The following is a 25,793-nucleotide window of genomic DNA, read 5'->3' as shown; positions in this document are numbered from 1 at the left end:
ATGCTGTACTTTAAGTGTCAGTACCAACACATTAAGTTGAGCCCAGACAAGAACAGGTAACCAGTTCAACTGACACAAAGCCAGTGTGGTATGTATCAAAGCACCTACCCCACCCCACTGCATTCAGGAAGCTGAATGTTGCAGCAGCTGAAATTTCTGGTCTGCCTTTAAGGGCAACCTGATATAGACAGACACCAGTGCTGTCTAGTATTGATAGAATCATGGATGTGTAGCGTTGGAAGGATCATCTAGTCCAACCCCCTTGCAATGTAAGAATGGCAGCTCAAGAATCCTTGACAGATGACTATCTGACCTCTACTTTAAAACCTCCAGTGAAGGAGAGCCCACCACCTTCCAAGGGGGTCTGTTCCACAGTCAAACAGCTCTTACCAACAGAAAGTTCTTCCTAATACTTCATTGGAAGCTCCTTGTCATTTGAATCCATTGGTTTGCAACCTCCCCTTCAGAGCAGGAGAGAACAAGCTCGCTCCATCTTCCATGCGACAGCCCTTTAGATATTTGAAGATGGCTATCCTATCACCTGCCTGGTGTGCTCTGGTTCATGGGGTCACGAAGAGTCGGACACGACTAAACAACAACAACATCCTATCACCTCTCAGTCTCCTCCTTTCCAGGCTAAACATACCCTAAAGGTAAAGATAAAGGTACCCCTGACTGTTAGGTCCAGTCGTGGCCAACTCTGGGGATGCGCGCTCATCTCGCTCTAAAGGCCGAGGGAGCCGGCGTACAGCTTCCGGGTCATGTGGCCAGCAGGACTAAGCAGCTTCTGGTGAACCAGAGCAGCGCATGGAAATGCCATTTACCTTCCCACTGGAGCAGTACCTATTTATCAACTTGCACTTTGACGTGTTTTTTTAACTGCTAGGTTGGCAGGAGCAGGGAGTGAGCAATGGGAGCTCACCCCGTCGCAGAGATTCAAACCGCCGACCTTCTGATCGGCAAGCCCTAGGCTCAGTGGTTTAGACCACAGCGCCACCCGCGTCCCACATACCCTAAACATGATAGTAAATGAGTGCAGGTCTGCTTTCTCCTTTTTGGGTTGCAGTTGGGGAAGCTGTCACAGCTGCTAAATTCATGCCTACCTCCGAATGATGTTAATCACAGGTGGACTCTCCAAACAGTGGATCTGATGTGTTAGGTTGCAAATCTAGGTTAGAGCTCCGGCCAAACAACAGGTCTTCACCCTGATCCATTTTAGAACTCCTTTAAGGCTTCCACTACCTCCCTGAGTAGCAGAAGACGAGAGGAAGACCTGTGTGTACTGGTGACAACTCAGCCCAAGGACCCAGGTGACCTCTCTCAGCAGTTTCATGCAGACATTGAAAATACTGGGAGGCCAATGGAACTCCGAGACAACTGCTAAACAAATTGGTTATCTATACATCAAAATTCAGGTGGTTGGACTAGATGGCCCTTGGTGTTCTCTTCCAACCCTACAGTTCTATGAAACCTTTGGCTGCAGGTGCCTGGTGTAATTCCAATGAAGACCTTGTTTGGGTTGGTGTTGGCACCAGTCCGATTCAGGGGTCTCTGAAGAACAGATCTCAATTTCCATTCCCTGCATTTTTAAAGGTAGGGGGAGGTTTAGGTGTGTGGATTATTTGTTAAATGATCCCGATTTTCTTCAAGTGGTTGGGAAGGTGGTGGACTTAACTTTATTGGAGCTTTTAAGCAGAGGTTGGTTCTCCATCCACCAGGGATTCTTTAGCCACAATTCTTGTATTGCAGGGGATAGAACTAGATGACTATTTGGGTCCCTTCCAACACCACAATTATATGATTCTATTCTTCTGCAGTATTCTTCCTTTCCACCTACAACTGTTTCCCTCAGTGAAGCACTGTGTTGTCAAAGCCTTTCCACTTTGATTATGCGACATCCTTAGCCTGGAACCAGGCAGAAAGGCCTCCCCAAAAGGCCTAAGCCTGAGCTCCTTCTGATTAGAAATCTAAGCACTGGTGGCCAGCAAGAAACAGAACTAGCCAAGCTGTCGGGACAAGCCAGCAATTGGCAGTGGATGAATGATGACAATCTCCATCAGAGATGCCTTCAAAGAGCGTAGAGAGACCATCTTATACTGATTTTCTCGTTGAAGAAGCCAGCAGTGTCCCGCTCAGAGATGCAAGAGAATGCAAGAAGAGGAATCATGTGGCAAGCAGGCGGCTGGAATTTCAGGCGTATGACTCAACAGGTGTTGACGTGGAGTTTCTTGGCTTCGGAGAAGGACAGAGCTGCAATCCCTCAAATGTGGGAGTTGGCAAGCCCAGCTGTGGCAGGTGCCAAATTGCATTTTAATTAGGTGCTGAAAGTCGGCTGAGTAATTGTAATATTTATGAAACCTTCTTCCCTCGAGTTTAATTTTTTTTGCTTGAAAACCCTGTACCGAATTTGACTCTGGGATTATGTTGGAGGTGAATCCTCTCATTCTTCTACCACGTGCATGGATGTGCATTTGAATGAGTGATCAGATTTTTTGATATCTGGATCAAGACAGTCTGAGTGCTCTTCTGAGGCTACATTATTATCAAAGAAAAAAGAGAGGGAAAAGGAAAATTCCATACTAGGGATTAGGAAAGGGATTGAAAATAAAGTATCATAATGCCGTTATACAAACATATGGTGTGACTGTGTTTGGAATTCTGTGGACAGTTCTGGTCATCTCAAAAAGCACATTACAGCAGCACCTCAGCTTACGTTACCCTTGGTTTGCGAAAGCGGCAAACCTGGAAGTGTTTCGCCGCGCACATGCGCAGAAGCCGTCACTCCTGTTGCGGAAACCTCGGGATCCGACCGGAACTCCAGAACAGATCCTGTCAGCAACCAGAGGTACCACTGTACAGGGTTGGAAATAATTCAAAAAAGGGCAGCTACAATGATCCAGAGGGTGGAATGGCTCCCCTATGAAGAAAGGCTGCAGCATTTGGGACTTTTTAGTTCGGAGAAAATAAGGGACGCGGGTGGCGCTGTGGGTTAAACCACAGAGCCTAGGACTTGCTGATCAGAAGGTCGGCGGTTCGAATCCCAGCGACGGGGTGAGCTCCCTTTGCTCAGTCCCTGCTCCTGCCAACCTAGCAGTTCGAAAGCACATCAAAGTGCAAGTAGATAAATAGGTACCGCTCCAGCAGGAAGGTAAACAGCGTTTCTGTGTGCTGCTCTGGTTCACCAGAAGCGGCTTAGTCCTGCTGGCCACATGTCCCAGAAGCTGTCTGTGGACAAACGCCGGCTCCCTTGGCCAATAAAGCAAGATGAGCACTGCAACCCCAGAGTCAGTCACGACTGGACCTAATAGTCAGGGGTCCCTTTACCCTTTACCTAGTTCAGAGAAAAAGCAAGTACAGTAATAGATGATATGATAGAAGTGTGGAAATTTATGCATGGCACAGAGAAGGTAGAGACAGAAAAGCTCCCCCCCTCCAATCTCATAACAGAAGAACCTATGGGCATCCCGTGAAGTTGTATGTTGGGCATAAAAAAGGAAGTCCTTCTTGATGCAGTGCAAAGTTAACCTATTGAACTCCCTACCACAGGAGGCAATGATGGCCACCAACTTAGATGACTTTAACAGAGGATGAGACAAGTTTGTGGAAGAGGAGAAGGCCATCAATGGCTGCTCCCCACAATTGCTATTGTTACAAAAGTTGGGTGCCTCCCCTTGCCTCTCTGCCAAGTAGCGGCAAAAGCCTGTGATGTTCCAGGCACCCACCCAGGGTCTTTGGTCCTTTGGATAATTGAGGAAACAGTGGAGACTGTCGTCAGTGTAAGATATATGTTTTATTCACCTATTTACACCTTCAGTCTGCAGGGAGGGAGTCCAGATCTTACGGCATGGTCATTGCAGAAGGGGCTTGTCCCCCACAGCAGTGAAGCTATGGAGCCCAAGGCATCTATCCCAGTCAGTTCTGCAGTCAGGCTGCCCAAAGATGGATCTCAGTCTCTCTTCCTTCTTCTTTTTCCCAGAACCCCTTGCTTCCAGACTCCCTTTTCAAAGACACAGTTACCCTGGCAACCTTCCAAATCCCTGTCTCTGTTCACACCTCAGGGCAGGGGGTAAGGACAATACTCTAGCATTGCCAATGGCCCTCAAAGGCCCTCTATTGTTTCTTAATGGCCCTAGCTTGGCCAAGTCATTTTGCGCAGGTTAGCCCAGGAATTCCTTTGCAGTTTGCATTTCTTCCTCCACATCCCAAATCATCAAAATCCTACCATTTATTATTTTAAACCCAAATCTATAACGCTATGCTTTGCCTACATGGTCAGATGCAACAATGCTCTGAATCCCAGTTGCTGGAAACTGCACGAGGAGGTGAAAGTGCTCACGTGCTGGAATTGTGCTTGCTGGTTTCCCATAAAGGGCACTGGGAGGACAAGGATGCTGGGCTAGCCGGTCCCCTTTGGCCTGATGCAGCAGGCTCTACTTATGTTCCTAAGCCGGAAAAACGGGAGAGGCTGCACCTCCGCTCTTATTCTGCCCGAGGAGATGATTCTATTCTGCTCTCCCATTGTTGGAAGAGTTCGTCTCTGTCTCACTCCTGAAGAGGGCATCGGATCAGAGGAGTCGACTTTCCCCTTAACGTAAGGGAGGAGGGGATGAGCCCCAAGGAGGCGCTGCCGTCCCTCAAAAGGCGCCTGGGTTCACCCCAGCACCGCAACTTCCCCGCTCGCCTAGCAGCAAGAGGTGCGGGAGCGAAGGGGGTCGCGGGCAGACTCCGGTTCGGGGGCTGTCTGGCGGCAGCCCTCCAACCGCTGAGGGGGCGGCCCTTGCGGCTGAGCAGCCGCCTCGTAAGGAGGTTTCACTAGGGCTCAGTACGCGAAGGCAGCTGCAGGCAAGGGCTGGAGGAGTCCTCTCGCCTGGAAAGCCGGAGCGCCGCTGCTGCCAACCAGTGTAGGCAGCAGTAGGCAGGGCCATCTGGCTGCAGCGCCCCCAGCAGACTGCCCGCTCAGAAGGCTCCGGAAAAGGGGAGCCCAGCGGGAGCTGCGACCCCTGGGCCCCTCACAAAGCGGCCCCTCGGGCCCCCCTCCGGCGCAGAGGAGGCTCCACCCCCGGCTCCGCCCCCGCCCCCGCCTCCGGAGCCCGGACGCCCCGAGCGGCCGTCGAGGGAGGCGGAGACAGCCGCTCTCAGCCCCGGCCGGCCGCTCAGCCAGGCACCCAGCCACGGAGGAGCAGGAGGGCCGCAGCCGGGATGGGCAGGCCGCAGTAGCGCCCCCAGGGGCCGGCGCCATGGGCTCAGAGCCGCAAGCCGGAGGAGGAGGAGGCCGAGGTGGCGGCGGGAGCGGCTGCGGCTCCTGCGGCGGGGCCCGGAGGGGCGTGGGGCGGGCGCTGTCGGGCTTCTTCGCGCTCTCGCTGGCGCTGCACCTCCTCACGCTCGGCTGCTATCTTGAGCTGCGCTCCGAGCTGCGCCGCCGGGAGGCGGAGGCCGCCTGGCCGCCAAGGCAGAGCAGCGCCGCGCGGACCGCAGACGACGAGGACGGGGGGGCGGCGGGCGAGGTCTCTGGTCCCGGCCGGCCCAAGCACCGCTTCGCCCAAGAGTCCGGCAGGCAGCGGCAGCAGCAGCAGCAGCAGGTGGGTCCGGCGGTTGGTCGATGGGGCGCAGGTGGCGCTGGAGGGGCTGCACGGGGGCCCTGCGGCGCGCTCTCGCTCGCTGCAAAGGGGCTGCCAAACTCCAGCTCCCAGCGTCCCTGGTCCCTGGCCGCCACGGCGGGGACTGACGGGAGTTGGAGTCCGAGGGCGGGAGGGTCGCAGGTCCAGAGCTGAAGAGGGATGGGGAAGCGGGAGGCCGCTGTTGGCCCCAACAACCCTCAGGGAGATCGTGGTTTGGCAGCCTGCCTTGTGGCGGCGGCGATGGCGGGGCGGCGGCTTCGTAGAGCAGGCAGTAATTTTTGTGGAGTTGCAGGGAGCCCCGCAGGATCATCTAGTCCAGCACCCTTGTAATGCAGGACTCACAACTAAAAGATCCCTTACAGACGCTGTCTGATCTCTGTTTAAAAGCCTCCAGTGAAGGAGGAGACGATGCCACCTTCTCCCGAGGAGAGCGCTGGTTTACTGAGTTTAGCTCATAAGCAAGTGAGTGTCTGTGATTCATTGCATGGAGATTACAAGAAAGGAAATTCTGACTAAACACTACTTTCTGACAAAGGAGCCAACTCCTAGGGGCCAGGGTCAATTTGCTCCCCCCATAAAATATTTGAGGGGTCTAGCCCTCTGCCCCCAAGTTGTAGGGCATTGCCATTCAAATGATGTGATCGGTTATTTGGGACGGGGCTTACCTGTCCCCCAGATTTTATTCAAATTGGCACCCCTGCCATCTGATGGTAAGAGCCATCAATAGTGGAACAGAGACTCCCTCTGAAGAAGTTGGCAGACTCTTTTGCTGGAGGTTTTTAAGCAGAAGTCAGATGGTCATGGGACATAGGTCATAGGTCATGGATGCTTCAGTTGAGATTCCTGCACTGTAGTGGATTGGACTAGATGACCCTTTTAGCCAACTCTACAATTCTAAGGTTCTACAAGTAATTGTGTTACCTATGTGAATGTGAACATTGTGGTGGTGGTGGTGGTGAGGCATTCTATCCACACCATCCCCAATAATTATACCAATATAAGACGTTGCAATTTATGGTTTCCAGTTGCAAAACACCACCAACTTCCAGGCTGTTCTAATTAATTGTGTGCTTGGCAAAGACTGGCCATGAAATAGATGCCTGTTTTCAGCTTTTGAGGAGGATCCTGCTCTGTTTGCCCAAATGAACTGACTGGATCAGTTTCTTTCTTCTGTACTCAATGAACTTTTCATTGTTGTTCTTTAAAAATGCCTTAAGTCTGCCCAAATGTGAGCAGTAACTTTGGGTTCCTGGTAAAGACCAAATGAATAGTTATGGGCAGCTGCTGTTCTTTCAGGCTGTTGATCTGATTTCTTCTGATCTGATCTGGAGAAGTTGTTGCATTTCAAGACAAATAGCCCCATCTAACACTTATTTTTAAAAGGATTATTCTTTTTGTGCTGGAATCCTGCACAAATTTCCCACTGAGGTGTCTGTTTGGACACTGTGAAAACAGGATGCTGGACTGGATGGGTCCCCTTCGGTCTCATCCAGGAGGGCTCTGCTAATGCTTTTATGGAAACTTCAGGTTCAGAGACAGTCTATTTAGATCCCTGGGTTCTTATGGGCATTTTGCCACTGTGAGAACAGGATGCTGGACTAGATGGGCCACTGGCCTAATCAAACAGCCAGATTCGTCTAATGTTCTTATATAGTGGTACCTCGAGTTACGTACTTAATTTGTTCCAGAGGTCCGTTCTTAACCTGAAACTGTTCTTAACCTGAAGCACCACTTTAGCTAATGGGGCCTCCCGCTGCACCGCTGGAACACAATTTCTGTTCTCATCCTGAAGCAAAGTTCTTAACCCAAGGTAATATTTCTGGGTTAGCGGAGTCTGTAACCTGAAGCATATGTAACCTGAAGCATATGTAACCTGAGGTACCACTGTATTATCTATCTAATCTCTCCCCCCGCCCCCCCATTTAAAGTAACATGTTTTAGCCTAGATCTGAAGGGGCTCCTTTGTTGTAATAAACTGTAACTGTAGGTATGATTTGATACTTAAAAAGAGCTATCCGTCTTTTAAAAATGGGTGAACAAATTTACCACTATGGTCAGCAGAGTTGCATGCAGTCATTTGGCAGTATCTTCAACCTTTTCAAAACCAGGACCCACTTTTAATCCAAACATGCATTTCTGGACCTTCTTTTTACTCTATGTCTGCAAGGTGGTAGGGCTCCTGTTGCGAATTACCTTGCATCAGGCCACAAACTGCTAGTTTCTCCTAACCTCTCAGCTGAAGACCGATGCTTTGGAACAAAAGTTTTCAACCTTTTTGAGTTCATGGCTCCCTTGACCAACTGCATTCTTTGTGCGGCTCCCATGTGGAGCTCAGAAGCCCAGTTATGTCACCCTTTGCCTGCAGAGCTGGCAGCCTCTCACCCTTTTTTGAACACCCTCCCTTGTGGAGTGTTCTCTTAGCCTCCTCTCCTCTCCCCTCTCCTTGGGAGCCCTCAGGGCAGCCACTGCTGCCGCCCCTTATCTCTGAGCTGCCCCCCTGCCCCAAAGAGAGCTCACACTGTGTCCCCCAGGGGCCTGGTAAGAGGATCATAGAATCATAGAGTTGGAAGAGACCACAAGGGCCATCGAGTCCAACCCCCTGCCAAGCAGGAAACACCATCAGAGCACTCCTGATATATGGTTGTCAAGCCTCTGCTTAAAGACCTCCAAAGAAGGATGCCTCCAGCCGTAGCAGCCCAGCAGAGACTGGCCAAAGGTGAACATGAGGCCTACACCTCACCTTGGGTGCCACCGGGCCTGCATGGCAGAAGGTCTCCCTTTGGGTGCCGGTTCCTGTAGAGCGGGCATCCCCATACCCTTTAAAACACCCTCCCTTGTGGAGCATTCCCTCAGCCTCCACTCCTCTCTCATTGGGCAGCAGCACCCCCAAAAAAGATGTGCATCCTCATGTCGCCCCGTAGGGGCCTGGAAAGAGGATGCCCCCAGGCTTAGTGGCCTGACAGAGACTGGCCAAAGGTGAACATGAGACTTGCATCTTACTCACCTTGGGAGGCAACAGGGATCGCTGCCGGGCCTGCATGGTGGAAGGTCTCCTCTTGAGCACTGGGCACTCAGCTCTGAGGCAGGCATTGCATACAGCCAGCACAAGAAAAGCCAGTGCGCTGCTTGCTTGCTTGCCTGCCTGCCCGGCCTCCCACTTGTCCACCAATTCCCAACAGCCACGGCTGACAGATTGGTTGGCTGGGCTCCCTCACCCACTTGCTTCTTACTCCGAGGCAGCCTCAGCTCTTGGCAGCCAGCACCCCCTGGCCAGCCCCAGAGGCCCCATTCACCTGTGGAGCTTATAGCCAGGGCTGCTGCAGCAAACAGCCACACAAGTCTTTGGGAGACAGATGTGCAAGAGGGCATCAGAGGAGGGAGGGGAGGAAAGAGGGACAGAAGGCAGTGATGCCCGCGGCACCCCTGACCATCATTCAAGGCACCCCAGGGTGCTACGACACACTGGTTGAAAACCACTGCTCTGGAATAACAAGAAGCTGTGTTTTTTTAATGGCATGATTTATTTGTTGCATTTATATCCTGACTTTTTCTCCAAGGGGCTCAAGGTGGCAAACATTGTTCTCCCCATCTCATTTAATCTCCACAACAACTTTGTGAGGTAGGTTACGCTGAGAGAGTCAGTGACTGGCCCCCAAGGTTACTCCCAGTGAGCTTCATGGTTGCGTGCAGATCTGAACTCTGGTCTTTCCTAGGTTCTTGTCCGACACTCTAACCACCACGCCACACTAGCTCTAACCCAGTGGTTCCCAACTTTTTTTGACCATGCCCCCACGTAAGCATCACTAAAATCCTGGTGTCTCCCGCCTGTCACATATAATTCTTATTACTGAAAAAATGAACTCCTGTTCATGTGGAGGAAGCCTAAAAGGTCATTCACTGTTAATAACTCATTCTCAAATTGCTCTCCTTAAAAATCAAATTGCCCCACTGTGGGCTGTGTTGGGGACCACAGCTCTTTCCCCTTGTTTATAATTTGATGTAAGCACAGCAATTCGTATAGAAGCTGAAATGACAAGGAGTCTCATGACAAGGGTGACCGGCCCTTGACAAATTGTCCTGGTCCTGCCCTGATCCATGAAATAAGTTTGCATTCTGCATATCACTCTGCAGGTAGACAATGGAAACAAGCTCCCTGTGTCTGTGTTCCCCTGGCTTCCACTCATAATCCATTATCTTATTTTATTTGTTTGCATTTACATGCCTCCTTTTTTTCTCTAAGGAGCTCAAGGTAGGAAGCATTATTCTCCCCTCCCCATCCAATCCTCAAAACAATCCTGTGAGGTAGGTTAGGCTCAACTATGAAGCCTACTAGGTGAGCTTGGGGGTAGTCACTGCCTCTCAGCCTAACCTACCTCACAGCCAGTGTTTGAAATTTGCCAGGCGCATTTTGCACCTGGTTTTCAACCATTTGCAACCACGTGAAGTTGCCTAGATGCTAGGATGGCGCCTGACATCTTCACCCTCTGGGGATCATTGGATCTTGACTGTTTTCACACACTAATACCCCATCCTGTAGAACGCTTATCAGTTATATTTCATCTGCACATTCAGAATGAATTTCTGGAACCAAATGGCTTTTTCTGTGCAACCTGAACAGGAGCAGTCACCATTAAGAAAAAGAGTCCGAAATAGGCCAAAGTATGTGCGGACTATCCCTGGTTCAAAAGTCTTTTCTTGTTTAAGTTCTCAAAGCTCTTCACCTAGCTCTTCTGAACTAGCCAGATATTTAACTGAGAATCAATCACAGTCATTATTTGAAAAATAAGACCTTATAGCTGTCATTCCTACAAATGGCAACTAGACATTCCGTTTTGGCGACTGCAACCTTGGTTTAATGAGACATTTGGCGCCTTGCTTCTATATCTGAGTTTCTAACACCTGTCACAGCATGGTTGTTGTGGGGATCAAATGAGGAGGAAGAGAAAACCCTGGATGCCACCTTGGGCTCTTTGGAGAGGAAAGGATGGAATAGAAATGCAAATAAATAAACAAATAAACACCAAACAAATTTCAAGCTAAAAAGAGCTTGTGGGTTTAGCATGCAGAGATATAATGTTCTTAAGCACCTTCATAAGCAAAAGGATAAAACCCATCCAATTTGCCACTTAAGAGCTTCCCCTGGTGTTTTCCTCTGTTTGCTTATAGTATATGGACCATTGCCAAGTTTTGTAAGAAATACCCACAGGCTAAGTTGCATATATCATGTCTATTAAAACTGACAGTAAATCTGTAAACAGTTCTTCCAGAGCACCTCTTGCATCTTTTCAGAGAGCAGAGCACCCTGTGCATCTTTTCAGAATTTGTACACTACCTAATTGTAAAAACCTCTAAGCCATTTATGCAAAACATACATTATAATAGTCAATAAAAAAGAAGTTAAAATCAAGTATTCCTAAAAAAAAATGTGAATAAAACCAGCAGTTTAAAATATATATTATTTTAAAAGTTATATTAACATGCATGTCTGCTTTACATAACTGGGTGCGTCAGGAGTGGCTCAGGACTTCATGTCTGCCATGGCAACCATGGGTCTGTCCCAAATAATTTCTGGCCCGGTCCATGCTGCAGGGCAGAGTCTGGATTTGGTTTTCTGTTCTGAATTGGTTGATGGTAACCTTAAGAGTGGAGGAACTTTCTATAGTTCCATTGTCATGGTCAGATCACTACCTGGTGGAGTGTAGACTCACTGGAACTCAGAAGCTCTGCAGTGGTGGGGGACCGACTACGATAGTGGCTCTTGGGGAGTTTCCTATTTCCTTGGCAGGCATTTTTTTTTTTTAAGTAGGGTTGCCATATTTTGACAAGCAAAAAAAGAGGACACATTTGCCTTACGACCATGCGCTCTGGCACACATCACGATGCCCTGTTACACCAGAAGCAGTTTAGTCATGCTGGCCACATTACCTGGAAAGCTGTCTGTGGACACACACCGGCTCCCTTGACTTAAAGTGAGATCAGCGCCACACCCCTTGGTCGCCTTGTCAGTGGTGTCCAAACTTTTCTCAAAGAGGGCCAGGTTTGGTGAAGTGAAGGGCTGTAAGGGCCGACCTTTTTTTAGGATTGAAGTTGTTGAGCTTTTTTAGGATTTTTACCCCAGAGTTGTTGAGGTTTTTTTAAGGATTTTACCCCACATGGGGCGGATTAAACCAGATTAGGTCCCTGACATGGACTTTGGACATGCCTGCCTTAGACCATCCAGGGTTCCTTTACCTTTTACTGGGGAATTAGCTCTCAACATATTAATAACCCCTGCCAGGCCAACCAGCCCGCAAAACAAGCATTGCAGTGTTTTAAGAATCACTAATATAGCCCACTCAGTTCAGTGGCAGCCATTAATATGTTAAGTCTGCCTATAAAAAATAATGTTCAGGCAGGTTTTAATCAATTCCCAGAAACAGAAAAAGCATTACAAACAAATTACATGACAAATATTTTTAAAGCCGAAAGCTCATTAAGGGGGATGTGCACATTAAATGTGCCTTAAAATGGCAAACATTTTGCTCATAAAACTCAGCTCAGCCATTCTTCCGATGAGATCGAGACCTCTTCCTCCTCCGGCTAGCAGGTAGCAAAAGAAATACATGAGCGTGTGCTTGTGGGGTGAGGGGTAGGGGGCTGGCGAACAGAAGAGAAGGGCAGGCAGGGCAGAGGGGGGCAGCAGCCACAAGCTGACATTGGTGGGACACAGTTTCTGATCCCCATGTTTACAGGCGGTTGTCATGTTTGCAGATGCAGGTGGGGGGAAGCAGGGCGTGCCTGCCATTAAGCCGCTGCGCAAGGAGAGAGGCACCTGAGGAGAACAGAGCCAAGGAGACCTGGAGCCGCTGCAGGAGAGGGCGAGTGGCGGACTTGTCTCACATGCCACATTTGGCTGGGTTAGGCAGGGTGGGGGGAGAGAAGAAGGGATGATGATTATTTTTTTAAAGAAAGGAAAGCAAAATTTGGCAAGAGTCTGATTAAAACAAAGGCACATTTGCACTGGGGCCTAGAGCGGGGCAAGGACTCTTCTGAAACGCACCACCTCCCTCCCCCATCACTTCACAGCTGCATGATGCACCACCTGGACACGGCAGGCATTTGGGACCTTACCTTTCTGCCTATTTGCATACACCATGCTCTCCTCGGCCGGCCGCCCCCCCCCCCGGTCGCCTGGCCACCTTCCATTCTCTCCCTGCCTCTCTCCCCCCCCCCCCAAAGACAAATAAACAGCAGCCAACCTACATTTTAAATCCTCTTTGGCTGATTTGAAAGGTATAGCTTTGTTTTGGTACACACACCCTGCCATGCACTCCAAATATGCCGGGCTTTCCTGCCGACTTTCGACTGGGGTTACATCTAAACCTCCCCACCTTAGTCTTCCAGCCAACCACCACACCATTTCAAAAGCGAGACTATTTGGGGAAAGGAAGCAGCGTGGGGAAACCACTGATTAAACATTCACGATCCAATCGGCAGGGGTGCTTTTCGTGCCCGTGTGTGGCATTAGGTGCAGCGAAGTTAGCAAGACTTACTCACTTCAGCTCTGCTGGAAAAACCCAATTTCCTGAGCACACCGACGGGAAAGTGGGGGCATGTGGCGGTGGCACCCTCCCCTCCCTTCTTCTTTTCTTTTCCTTCAATAAAGGTAGTTCCACCCATGCCCAGCGCGGGCGTCTTTCCCAGCAAGCAAGGCCTTGGATGTCTCACGCTCGATTTTGAAAGCCCCATCCCACCATGCTGGCTCACTTGCTTGCTCTCTACTGCTGCTCTCTACTGCTGCAAGCCGCTGCCTCGGCTGCCAGAGTTTCTTCTGCAACTTCGGCACCTGCCTATGATAAAGCTGCAGAGCTCTCCAAAGCAGCAGTAGCACCGCCACCACTGGATGCTGCACGCCCATTCTTCGTCCCAGAGCAGCTGCCATCAGCGGCCTCCTGGACAGCATAGGCCAGATGTACTCGGGCAGCAGGAAAAAAATCTGGGCATTTTCCATTATTTTAAAAATCCACCTGGGCAGAAATTTTAAAGTTTAAAAAAAGGACGTATCCAGGGAAAATCCGGACATATGCTCACCTTATTTCAAGCTCTGGTAGACCTTTGGGATGGAGAAATGACCTGGGTGGCAACCAGGCCCATGGTTCTCTAGGGAGCTGGTGATCATGCAGTATGTGAGATGGGGACTAGAGTGATTTTGGCAGGAACTCTGAATGAGTCCGAACAAACACAGGCGATTTGAAGGCCTATTTTGTATGGCATTGTGGCAGCAAAGAAATCGTTTTCTCTGCCACCATTGAATCAGCAAGGAGCCATCCAGTAAAACTGTTTTGGATGGTCAGGGGTATTTTACACTCTGGCCCACATGAGGAGAATTTAGACCACTCGATGGCTCACTGTGAACAATTTGCTCAGCAGTTCACTGAGAAGATTGCTCAGCTCTGTTCTGGCTTGGATGCTATAGTAGATCTACATGTAACCTTGGCCCCTGCCTGTCCAGTGTTAATAGATACTTTTCGGTTTGTGGATGTGGGCAGGATCCTGGAAGTGTGAGAGCAAACACATCTGTGTCAGCACCTTGCCTTTCCTGGCCCATCAAAAGTGGGTGAGCGGGGTGGTCACAGCCTCCTTACAACTAGTCAAGGTTGCAGTGTTCCTAAAGGAGGCAGCTATAAGACCTCTATTGAAAAAGCCCTCCCTGAATCCCATTGCATTGGATAAATATTGGCCAATCTCCAATATCCCACTTCTGGGCAACTTACTATAGCATATCACCTAGATCCGTTTCAATTTGGTTTCAGACCTGGTTATGGGACAGAGATGGCTTTGGTCATCTTGAGAACTGGACATGGGAAGAGTGTCCCTGTTGGTTCTGCTGGACCTCTTGGTAGCTTTCAATACCAAAAACCATTGTATCCTGCTGGGCCACCTTTCTGTGATGGGACTTGGAAGCACTATAAATTGTATGAAATCATAATAATTACAAATAATCTGGCTTGGTGGCAAATCACAGCCAGTTAGGCTTCTGATAAGAGAGTATGCTCTGTTGACAGTATCAGTCCACAGCATTCCAGGCAAAGCGGAAGGGAGTAATTCCCAGCTTCATAGTCTCCAGTAGCTGGACCACTGCAGCCAAGCTCTCCTGATCCAGGTGTGGCTGCCACTGTCTTGCCCACAGGTCCAATGTTGGGACAGGAGGAGTATATAACATAAGATGTGCCTGGTAGATCAGGCCAATGGACCGTCTACATCATCCTGTTCTCACAGTGGCCAACCAGATGCCTCAGATGGAAACCCACAGGCAGGATTTGAGCACAAGAGCAGCACTTTCCCCTCCTGTGGTTCTCTGCAACTGGTATTCAGAAGCACTGCTACCTCCAACTGTGAAAGCTGGCAGCCATGGATAGCCCTCCATGAATTTGTCTATTTCTCTTTTGACTGCCATCACTGCCTCCTTTGATCGTGAGTTCCATAGTTCTGAGAATCATAGAGGAGTTGAAGTGGCCCTAAGGGTTGTCTAGTCCAACCTTCTGCAATGCAGAAATCTCTACTAGATCATATGTGGCAGGTGGCCATCCAACCTATGTTTAAAAACCTTCAAGGAGAGAGAGTCTACCATCTTCTGAGTTTGTCCCACAGTTCTTACCATCAGAAAGCTCTTCCTGACGTTTAGTCAGAATCTCCTTTCTTGTAACTGGAAGCCATTGTTTCAGGTCCTTCTGGAGTAGGAGAAAACAAGCTTGCTCTGTCTTCGATTTGAAAGCCCTTTAGGTATAATATCTCCTCTCAGAGTCCTCTTATCCAGGCTAAGCATACCCAAATCCCTCCTAAGGCTTGAAAAAGAAGAATCTGTATTATGGTCATAGGCCGGCATAAGGTACAGTGGTGCCCCGCAAGATGAATGCCTCGCAAGACGAAAAACTCGCTAGACGAAAGGGTTTTGCGGTTTTTGAGCTGCTTTGCAAGACGAATTTCCCTATGGGCTTGCTTCGCAAGACAAAAACGTCTTGCGTTTTTTGCAAGTTTGTTTCCTTTTTCTTAACACCGTTACTACAGTTGCGACTTGACTTCGAGGAACAACTCATAGAACGCGGTGTGGTAGCCTTTTGAGGTTTTTGGTGATTTTTGAAGCTTTTCCAAAACTTTCCCGACACTGTGCTTCGCAAGACGAAAAATTCGCTAGACGAAAAAACTCGCGGAACGAATTAATTTCGTCTTGCGAGGCACCACTGTAAAAAAGCACCTACATACATATGTAGAGCATGCTAAATAGGCAATAGGGCAACTATAGAAGTAAGGGGTACACATACTCATTCTCTCAGTTACGACAGACCAGCAAAAGATAAAAACAGGCTTTGTTTCCTTTATCATCTTGGTTACTCTAGTCCGCACACATTATAAAGACGATGTTGAACAACATCGGGCCCAGGACAGAACCCTGCAACACCCTACTTGGGACTTTTTTCCAGGATGAGGAACCATTAGTAAGCACTCTTTGGGTTTGGTCAATTAACCAGTTACAAATCCACCTAACAGTTACCAGCTCCTCTGCAAGAATGTCATGGGGAACTTTGTCAAAAGCAGTACTGAAATCAAGATACACTATGTCCAGAGCCTTCCCCTAAGTGTCTGGAGGTTCTAGTCCTTGTCAAAATAACAAATTCTATGTAATTTTCTCCACTAGAGTTTATTTCAGAGTGAGTAGTACCAAGCATCCAGCGTAAGGTTTTGTGATGTTTTCCATTGAGTTGCAATGGCTACTTGTGCTCTCAAGATCAAATATACAACCAATTCTTTTGACATAAAACATATTTAGTAACATTAATTTTGGACAAGAAACAAGGGTTTAGTAGTATTTATCATTTCTGTCAAAATTAAATCCCCTCCAAATCTTGCACCTACTTACTTCCCCTCATAAATGATAATCACAGGGAATATTGGTAGTTTATTAATTATGGCAAATGTGCTTGAGATACCCGAAAACTGTTTCTAATAATTGGATGATCCAGACCTAGGCTACAGTCCCTCTTGCATCAATTCTCCCTGGACCTTTGCTTTGACAGCCCCCCGAGACATAACCCAAAGGGCACAAGATTGGTGCAGTCCTAGTTTGTGTGCAAATGCAACACAGTTCTTCCAACAGAAAGTGCTGTAGAGGCGTCACATACTGAGTTACTAAACATATAAAAGTTATTCTGATTTTTGGCAAACTCTCCTGCCTTTGGGCTTCATGGATCTAATCCAGGAGATGAATTCTAGAATCAACAGTGTCTCCAACTCAAGGGGCTCTGCTGAGAGCTTGCCAGCTATTACTATTTCCAAGGAGAGTCTAAACTATTCTTTCAGAAAAAATATCTGAGCTAAACCTGTCAAACACCAGTGCATGTTTTTCCATAACAAGTGACTCAAGGAGCCTTGTCTCAGCCCCATTACAAAAGAGTATTTATCTGGTGCCGATGGCAACTTGCTCGAAACAGACATAATGCTCATACAGGCATAGGATTGTAGGGTTGGTTGGAAAGGACCCACAAGGTTCATCTAGTCCAACCCTCTGCAATGCAGGAATCACAGCCTAAGATTCCCTGACAGGTAGTCATCCAACCTATGTTTAAAAACTTCCAATGAATCATAGCATTGTAGGGCTAGAAGGGACCTCAAGGGCCACCCTGTCCAATCCCCTATCATGCAGGAATTGCAAACTAAACTTTTAGCGAGGAACATTTGTGCAGGACTTGACAGAATAGGATTTTTTCTCTCCATTCAGTAGATTTTGGTCACATCTCAATTCCAGGGTTTTGCTGCCTCTGTCCTGTGGTCCATTCAGGTTATGGGAAGGAGATGGGCTTGGCAACCCCGATGGATGACCTAACACCACAAACTAGGTGGAGGGGAAAGTGTGTTTTCTGATGGTTATGGTGAACCTCCTTCTGTATTCCTTCTTTATATTACTAATTGGCTGTCATGAGCCAGAGTCAAGAGTAGGTCAGTAATAAAATACCCGGTGTCAGTGAAGTTAACTCTTAATTCAAATAAATTAGTGCAGGCCTAGTGATCGCAGCAACTCTTCCCAGTAGGTCTTGCCTTGATGAGGCAGTTGCGAGGACTGTCCCACGTTCCCACGATGTCTAAGGCTCCTCCCCCAGCAACCCAAGGCTTTGTCTTCTTGCCTCTCGTTGCTCCACCCTCTTCATTTCTCTGCATGTTCTGGGAGAACAGGAGGAAGGGGGACCACGTTGCAGCAGGAGGGGGAGATGCACTGGCTTCTTCAGCAGCCTGCCTCATCTCTGTCTCCTGGCCCCCCTTCTCTCCTTCCTCTGCCTCTGGACTGCTCTCTGCCACAGCTTCTTCCTGCTCACTAAACCCTGTTACCTCTTCAGCTTCCGACACCTTCTCCTCCCAGTCTACCCCCTCTTTCCCCTCCCAGCTGCCCACCAGGTCAGAGGGCACCATACACCACTGATAGGAGCGCATGCTAATTCTTATCCAGGAGCCCATCCTTACAGTTGCCTGCTGTAGCCCCATCTGCTTACTCCAGCAACTGTCTCCTATACAATTTAATGCCCACCTCCTTCCCTTGCAGCAAGATGGCTCCTTGTTCCTCCCTGGTCCGCCTTGTGCTTTTAAAGGGACCAGTGTACCTGCCAGATCGCCTTATACCATATAGGCCACTCAACCGCTTCAACCAGCAGCAGTGACATTGTTATAGGTGCCACGTAATACCTGCCATTTAGTGTGGCAGGACCTGCACTTTGGAGCTCCCTGCGTTTGACATCAAGCAGGGAGCCTTCACTCTATTCTTTTTGGTGGCTACTAAAAACATGATTCTATGAAAAATCATTACCTGTGAGTCCTGCATTGCAATGGGGTTGGGCTAGATGAACCTCTGGGGGTCCCTTCCAGCCCTAAAATTCTATGAATGTTCTGGAGAACTGAACGCTACTTGCCAGCCGCACCTATCAGCCTTTGCAATCTGACTGCTTGCATCAATCGAGAGGCGAAACCTCAGCTGTAATTTGAAGCAGCGTTCCAGTGGGGCTCATTATGAGTGGCAGGCACGGTGCAAAGTTTGCAGAGCTCAGGCCCCTTTGAGGTTTAGGCTGCAAAAAACTCCAGTGAAACCACAAGAAAGGCCGAGGGTGCATAATTGAGCAGGTGGAACAAATTTGTTAAATCTGTTATTAAGGGAGGGGGGTACAGCAACTTGCTTTCAAGCAGTAAATCAATCCGTGGCTCGTTGTTCCTTCAGTTGCAGGAGGACTGCGAGGAGTCTAAAAATATCAACAAATGGCAAGCAAAAATCCCTAAAGAACTGCTTCGAATTAGCGCCCCAAGGTTGCCAGGGCTGGTGACGCGGCACAGTTCAAAGCGTATTGAGACATCTCTCACGACACAGATGTTGATGGTGAGAGTCGATGTGCAGAATTAGCTTGGGCTTCAGATAAATGAAATGTAACTGTGGCTTGTGGACCCAGCCAGGAGTCATAGGTCTCATTTATGCTGTATCTGCACCAGAAACTGATAACGTGTTCAGTAACTGTTTCATTACCATCAGCGCTTAGTTAAATTATGGAACTATCTCCTGCAGGAGGCAGTGATGGCCACAAACCTAGATGACTTTAAAAGAGGACTAGACAAATGCATGGAGGGCTCGGCTATTGATGGCTATTAGCCATGGTGGCTATGCTCCTCCTCCGTGGTCAGAAGCAGCAATGCTTCTGAATACCACTTGCTGGAAACTGCAGGAGCAGAGAGTTCCCCTTGTCCTTGAATCCTGCTTGTGGGTTTTCCCTACTAGGCATCTGGTCAGTCACTGTGAGAAGAAGATACTGGATTGGATGGTTCCCCATACCTGATCCTGCAGGTATGAATGATGCCAAATAACCTCTCTTGCAAGAAGCCTGAGCTCATTTTGAGCTTTAGCCCGCCGAATATTCACCCTACAACTTTTGGCTCCTTGTGTATACTCCTTCTTTGTGATTTCCACTTTCTTAAATTTCTTATACATGCCCTTCTTAAATCTCAACTCATCTTTAAGCTCCTTATGCAGCTATTACTGGTTTCTTTAGATGCCACCCACTTTTCTTGTTGAAATTGCCTGCATTTGGGCATTCAGTATTTCAGCTTCAAGAAACTACCATCCATCTTGGACTGTCCTTTGGATTGGCGCTTTTTAAACAGACATGGGAATGTACTTATGTCATGCATTCTGAAGCTGTGATACCTGCACTGCAAGGGGTTGGACTAGATGATCCTTGGTGTCCCTTCCAACACTACAATCGTAGGATTCTATTCTATGAGGTGTTTACAACTGCTATAGAGTGTGAAACATTGGGCTTCTTTTCTGGAAGGGGGAATAGAATGTATTTTGTACATTTCATCTTAGCTGAGTTGCTTGAGCATCCAAGGGGCAAAATTTTAGAAGCTGTTGCTTAAATGAATTCCATTCACATCAACTTGTTCTTTGGCTGTGAAGTTGCTTTTCTTTTTGGTTTGCTGTTTTTCATCTCTGGATCGTTTTCTTCTTCTTCATTCCTCTAATCCCTTAAATTGTTTATCTAAGATTTTTCTCAGATTTGCAAATACCATCCTCTTTAGTAAGCGGTACAAGGAATGGCTAATGTAGATAATATCATGTTTCTGGCTTCGCCGTCTTCCTATGATGGAAAGCCTAGAAACTAAAAAATAAAAGTTGTGGAGCCTGCTCCGGTCTCATGTTTGCTGGAATCCCTAGGAGGAGCGGAATGAGGTTGTTGTGGATTGCAGATTCTGTTTGCTCTGTCCAACAGGCCACTTCAACAATACCCGTATGAAGAAAGGTTGCACCCTATAGGACTTTTTAGTTTTGAGAAAATGTGAGAAAGAGGCAATGTGATATAAAATTAGGCATGGCATGGAGAAAGTGGATAGAGGAAATTTTTTCTCCCTCTCTTGAAAGATAATTGGGGTTCTGCAGGCAACACTGGTCTCTGTCCCTCTTTCCTTCCCTCCCTCCTCTGATACCCTCTCATGTCTCTGCCTCCCAAAGGCTTTTGCGGCTGTTTGCCTCAGGTTCATCTTTGCTCATCTCCATCAGGCTCCTAAGTCTGGGGGCATCCTTCTTCCAGGCCCCTGAGAGGCGACGTGAGGCACCTCTCCTTGGAGTGGGGTGGGGTGCTGCCCAGAGGACTCCCAATGAGAGAGGAGGCGAGGCTGAGGGAACGCTTCACAAGAGAGGGTATGCAAAAAGGGGTGAGGGGCTGCCCTCTGTACAGACAAGGGGTGACATAATTGGGCTTCTGAGCCCCACAGGGGAGTCGCAGAAAGAATGTAGTTGGTCAAGGGAGCTGTGGACTCAAAAAGGTTGAAAACCTCTGATTTGACAAATCCATTGAGAAAGAGGGTTATTAATGGCTTTTAGCCACAATGGTTATGTTCTACCCAGAAAATGCTCATTAATGGTTCCTCAACATCCTGGAAAAAAGAAACAAGTGGGGTTCTGTCCTGCCCCTGTCGTTGTTCAACATCATTATAAACAACTTGGATGTAGAAATTGAGATGCTCATCAAATTTGCAGATAACACCAAACTAAGAGGGGTAGCTAATGCCTCAGAAAACAGAACTGGGATTCAATATGACTTTAACAAATTGGAGAACTGGGTTCCAACTAACAAAATGAATTTCAATAGGGACAAATGTCAGGTTCTACACTTAGTCAGGAAAAGCCAGCTGCACAAAAATAAGTTGGGGGACACCTTGCTTTCCAGTAGTACATGAGAAAATGATCTGGGTTCTTAGTAGACCACAAGCTTAACATAAGCCAACAGTGTGATGCAGAAAAAGTGAATGCTATTCTAGGCTGCATCAACAGAAATAATAGGCTGCATCAAGGGAAGTAAAAGTCCCACTCTGTTCTGCCCTGGTCAGATAACGCCTGGAGTCCTGTGTCTATTTCTGAGCGCTAAAGTTTAAGAATGGCATTGACAAGCTGAAGTGTATACAGAAGAGGGCAACCAAGATGATCGAGGGTCTGGAAATCAGTCCTTATGAGGAACAGTTGAGGGTTAGCCTGGGAAAGAGGAATCTGGGAGGAGATATGATAGCCATTTTCAATTCTGTAAAGGGCTTTCACATGCAAGTTGGAGCAAGCCTGCTTTCTCCTGCTCCGGATTTTAGGACCCAAACTAATAGGCTTCAAGTTACAAGAAAGAAGATTCCAACCTAAACATCAGGAAGAACTTTCTGATGGTTATGAGCTACTCGACAGTGGAACGGACTCTCCACCATTGGAGGTTTTAAAGCCAAGGTTGGAAAGCCCCCTGCATTGCAGGGGGTTGGCTAGATGGCCCTCTGTCTCCCTTCCAATTCTAGAATTCTATGATTATACCTCCACAGTCTGAGGCAGCATTGCTTCTGCATGCCTGTTGCTGGAAGGCACTGGAGGGTAGAGTTCTGCTTGCAAGCTTCCCATTGGGGCATCTGGTTGGCCACTGTGAGGACAGGACACTGGCACTAGATGTGCTTATGGAATCTCCAAGTCCAGCAGCAGCCTATTTCATTTCCTAGTCTCTTAGGGTTATTTGGCCACTGAGCGAACAGGATGCTGAACTGGATGAAACATTGGCCTCATCCAGCAGGGTTCTTCTTACTTTCTTATGTTCTCTGTGTCTTGGTTTGTTAAGAGAAAAAGCTCCTGCAAGCATCCAGAGGAATCACTCCTCCTCAGATAAGCTGCTCCACATCTTTATTTTGGGTTTTCTTGGGCCATGGGATTTCAAAAGGGAATCGTTTTATAGCCCCGCAACTGAACTCAATTGCGGAGTCAGAGACCTTTAATGGGATTTTCCTTTTATCACTAGCAAAGTTTTTACGGGAAATTAATTTTTCTCTAGCGACTTATTATGCAGAGTTGCTCTTTAATGCAGACAGCTGTCACCCAGCTGTGAGCCATCTGGAGTGCAGAGTGAGGAAACATCTGGATGCTTTAAGTCTGTTCGATGCTGTAGTGCTTAACTGGCTCATACTCCGTGTCTTATGGCACAAAAGCTTGTCCAACACTCTGCTTGCTTGTCTGACACGAAGGAAGTAGAGCTTTTAACATAGAATCATGGAATTGTAGAGTTGGAACAATCTCCCAAGGGCCATCTAATCTAATCACCTGCTAGGCAGGAATCACAGTCAAAGAATCACAGATTCATCATTCAGTTATAGACCGGGAAGGTCTATAATGGATCATCCAGTCCAACCCCCTGCAATGCCAGAGCTCAGTGGACTAGCTTTAGGGAAGGAACATCAATGACAGCTTGCAAAGTGAGGAGTGGGGACCTTCCCCTTGCATCAGTTGAAGAGAACTGCAGCTTAATTGAGTTCTCCATATATAGTTGATTGAAACTGGGGTCTCTGTTGGGTTTCAGTTACAGAGTCTTCCAGGTCCAACTTGGATGGCGTTAGAAAAGGAGGTTAGATACATTCGTGTTCAATAAGGCTATCCATGACTGCTTCTCATGCTTATCATAGAATCATAGAATTTTAGAGTTGGAAAGGGTCGTCTAGACCAACTACCTGCAATGCAGGGCTCACAGCCAAGGAATCGCTGAGGAGTGGCCATTCAACCTCTGCTTTAAGACCTCCATTATATTCTACCGGAGACAACAATACTTTGAATATCAGATGCTGGCAATTACAGACAGGGCAAGTCACTGTGGCTCTCAGCTCTTGCTTGGGCGCTTCCCTCTGTGGCACCCAGCTGGCCACTGTAAGAACAGGATGCTGAACTCAGGCAGGCCTCTGGTCTGCTGCAGCTTGCTTGTTTATTACATTTTTAAAAACATTTTTTTCATTTGAGGATCTCAGAAGTGGTGGACATAGTTCTCCAACTCCCCCTGTTATCCTCACGACAACACAGAGATGGGTTGGGGTGGGGGGCATTGACTGCCCCTTGGTCACACAGAAACACTAACCACTACACACTGGCTTGTTTCCTTCCTTCTCATTTAAACACTGCTTTGAGTTTTCCCACAATAGTCTGGTTCGTCTCTGTGACAAAAGAATGCTGGACTAGATTGACCATTGTTGGCCTAAACCAACAGACAGGTTCTTCTTATGGAACCTCCAAGGTCCAGAAGCAGTTTTAGATCTGGGAGCTGCTGGGGAACCCTGAGGGAAACTAGACCTTTCCAAATGGGACCTTGAGTCAGTCATTGGGCCCCACTCAATAAGCCTTGTTTTTGCTGTTCCAGACACTAGCAGGCTGAGACTCCATGCCACAACAGGGTGAATTCGATGAGAGATCTGAAGCAAGCTCAGACTTGGCATGCGGGACTGGATCTGGATTGCAGCCCTTAGATTTGCCAGAAAGAGTCTTAGACATAGCCGCGGGCAAATGGGCTTAACAAACAACACTCCTGTATCCCGAGCAAAGAGCTCAACTAAACGTTGAGGTTCACGCATCTAAGAACATAAGAAGAGTTCTCTTGGATCAGGTCAGTGGCCCACCTAGTCCAGCATCATCATCTCTCAGTGGCCTAAGAATTGAGACAGACTGCCCCTGCACTTGGAGGTTCCATACAAAAACAGGAAGACCCTGGTTGTTGGATCAGGCTAATGGTTCATCCAGCTCAGCATCCTGTTCTCTCAGTGGACAACCAGAGACCCTTCATGGGGAACCCACAAGCAGGACCTGAGCACAAGAGCAGCACTCTCCTCTCCAACAATGGGGATTCAGAAGCATTGCTGCCTCTGACCATGGAAGCAAAGCAGACCTATCATGGCTAGAAGTTATTTATAGCCCTGTCTTCTTCCATGAATTTGCCTAATCCTTTTCTAAAGCTGTCTTGGTTTGTGGCCATTACTGCCCCTTGTAGGAATGAGTTCCATAGATTTACTTAGAAGGACTTCCTTTCATCTGCTCTGAAAATATCAACATTCAGCTTCATTGAATGTCCACAAGTTCTGGTTTTATGACAGAGGGAGGAAAGCTTTTATCTCTTCCCTTTTTCCATCTACTTTAAAGAGTGGGCTAAGTCTAACAAGTTTATAAAATTATGCATCGTATGGAGAAAGTTGATGGAGAAAAGTTCAGTTGGCCACTGTGAGAACAGGATGCTGGACTAGGTGGACCACTGGCCTGATCCAGGAGGACTCTTCTGATGCTCTCATGGAACCTCCAGGCCCAGAGGCAGTCTGTCTAGATTCCTAAGTTTTTAAGGGCATTTGACCAATGTGAGAACAGGATGCTGGACTAGATGGGACATTGGTCTGATGCAGCAGGCTCTTTGTATATTCTTACATTTCATGTTAGCAAGTTATTATCTTCAGGTCTCAAAAACTTTTGCTTGTTAGGTTAACAGAAAAGAATGGTGATGTTTTTAAAAAAGTAACAGGACTATTGAGTCAAGAATGTCATTGGCCACCAGCCTGCCTTTGGGGTAGGCTGGCTGGCTGGAGAAGCAAGTGGAGAATGAGAAGGACTCTCCAGTTAGAGCTTGGATCAAATGGAGCTTGAAACGCTGATCCTAAGTAGGCATGCCAGTTTCTGTAAAATGAATGATTAAACTGTAGAGTTGGAAGGAATCCCCAAGTTTCATGTAGCCCAACATCCTGCAATTCAGGAATCACAGCCTAAGAATCCCTGACAGGTGGCCATCCAACCTCTGTTTAAAAACCTCCAATGAATAATATAATCATAGAGTTGGAGGGGACCCAAAGGGTTATCTACTCCCAACTCGCTGCAGACGGTTTGGACTGGAGGCCCAGTCTAGTGGTGGTGGGGTGCTTGGTGGGGGTAATGTTCTACTGAGCTAACATCAGGGCTGGCTTGGGATCGGTGTGCAAGCCTTTTGCTTCCTTGGTTAGTGTGGCTCTTCCTCCTTAATGCTCATATTGTTTGCATCGTTCCTGGAAACCAGGCTGGATGAGGAACGTTTGAGGAAGTTGGGGATGTTTAGCCTGGAGAAGAGGAGATGATTGAGAGGGGATATGAGAGCCATCTTCAAATATATGAAGGGCTGTGATTCTTTGAATTAGTAAAGTTGAAGTAGCTTTGTGGCTGAGTCCCGTGTTCCTGAGTTGTTGGCATCTGTCTGTCTCCAGAGACAATGGAGTGCACCGCTGGGGGTAAAGCCAAACTGCTGCAGAGTGTGCATGTGAAATTAAGGCCTCTCTGTGAAAACCTTCCTTCTGGCAATGAAACAAAGGGGGGTTTGGCGG

At 47.9% G+C, this 25,793-nt stretch overlaps 1 protein-coding gene across 8 annotated transcripts in view; it reads left to right on the top strand.

Annotated features, from left to right (window-relative positions):
• Window positions 1–5,222: 5,222 nt before the first annotated feature.
• Window positions 5,223–25,793, top strand: part of EDA (ectodysplasin A) — a gene marked incomplete at its 3' end in the record, with an annotated part of 50,630 nt that continues 30,059 nt past the window's right edge. For 4 of the 8 annotated variants that reach the window (XM_081178827.1, XM_081178826.1, XM_081178825.1 and 1 more), the window contains exons 1-2: window positions 5,223–5,579; window positions 18,862–19,011. In XM_081178827.1, the coding sequence (XP_081034953.1) occupies window positions 5,238–5,579; window positions 18,862–19,011 (492 nt within the window). In that variant the 5' untranslated portion in view covers window positions 5,223–5,237. The remainder of the gene's footprint in view (window positions 5,580–18,861; window positions 19,012–25,793) is intronic. The other 4 variants (XM_081178829.1, XM_081178828.1, XM_081178831.1 and 1 more) reach the window with 3 other exon arrangements.

Source organism: Podarcis bocagei (genome assembly GCF_964188305.1).
Source record: "Podarcis bocagei genome assembly, chromosome: Z".
NCBI lineage: Eukaryota > Metazoa > Chordata > Lepidosauria > Squamata > Lacertidae > Podarcis > Podarcis bocagei.
The sequence above is the reverse complement of the archived record's forward strand: the minus strand, read 5'-3'. Positions and strand labels throughout refer to the sequence as shown.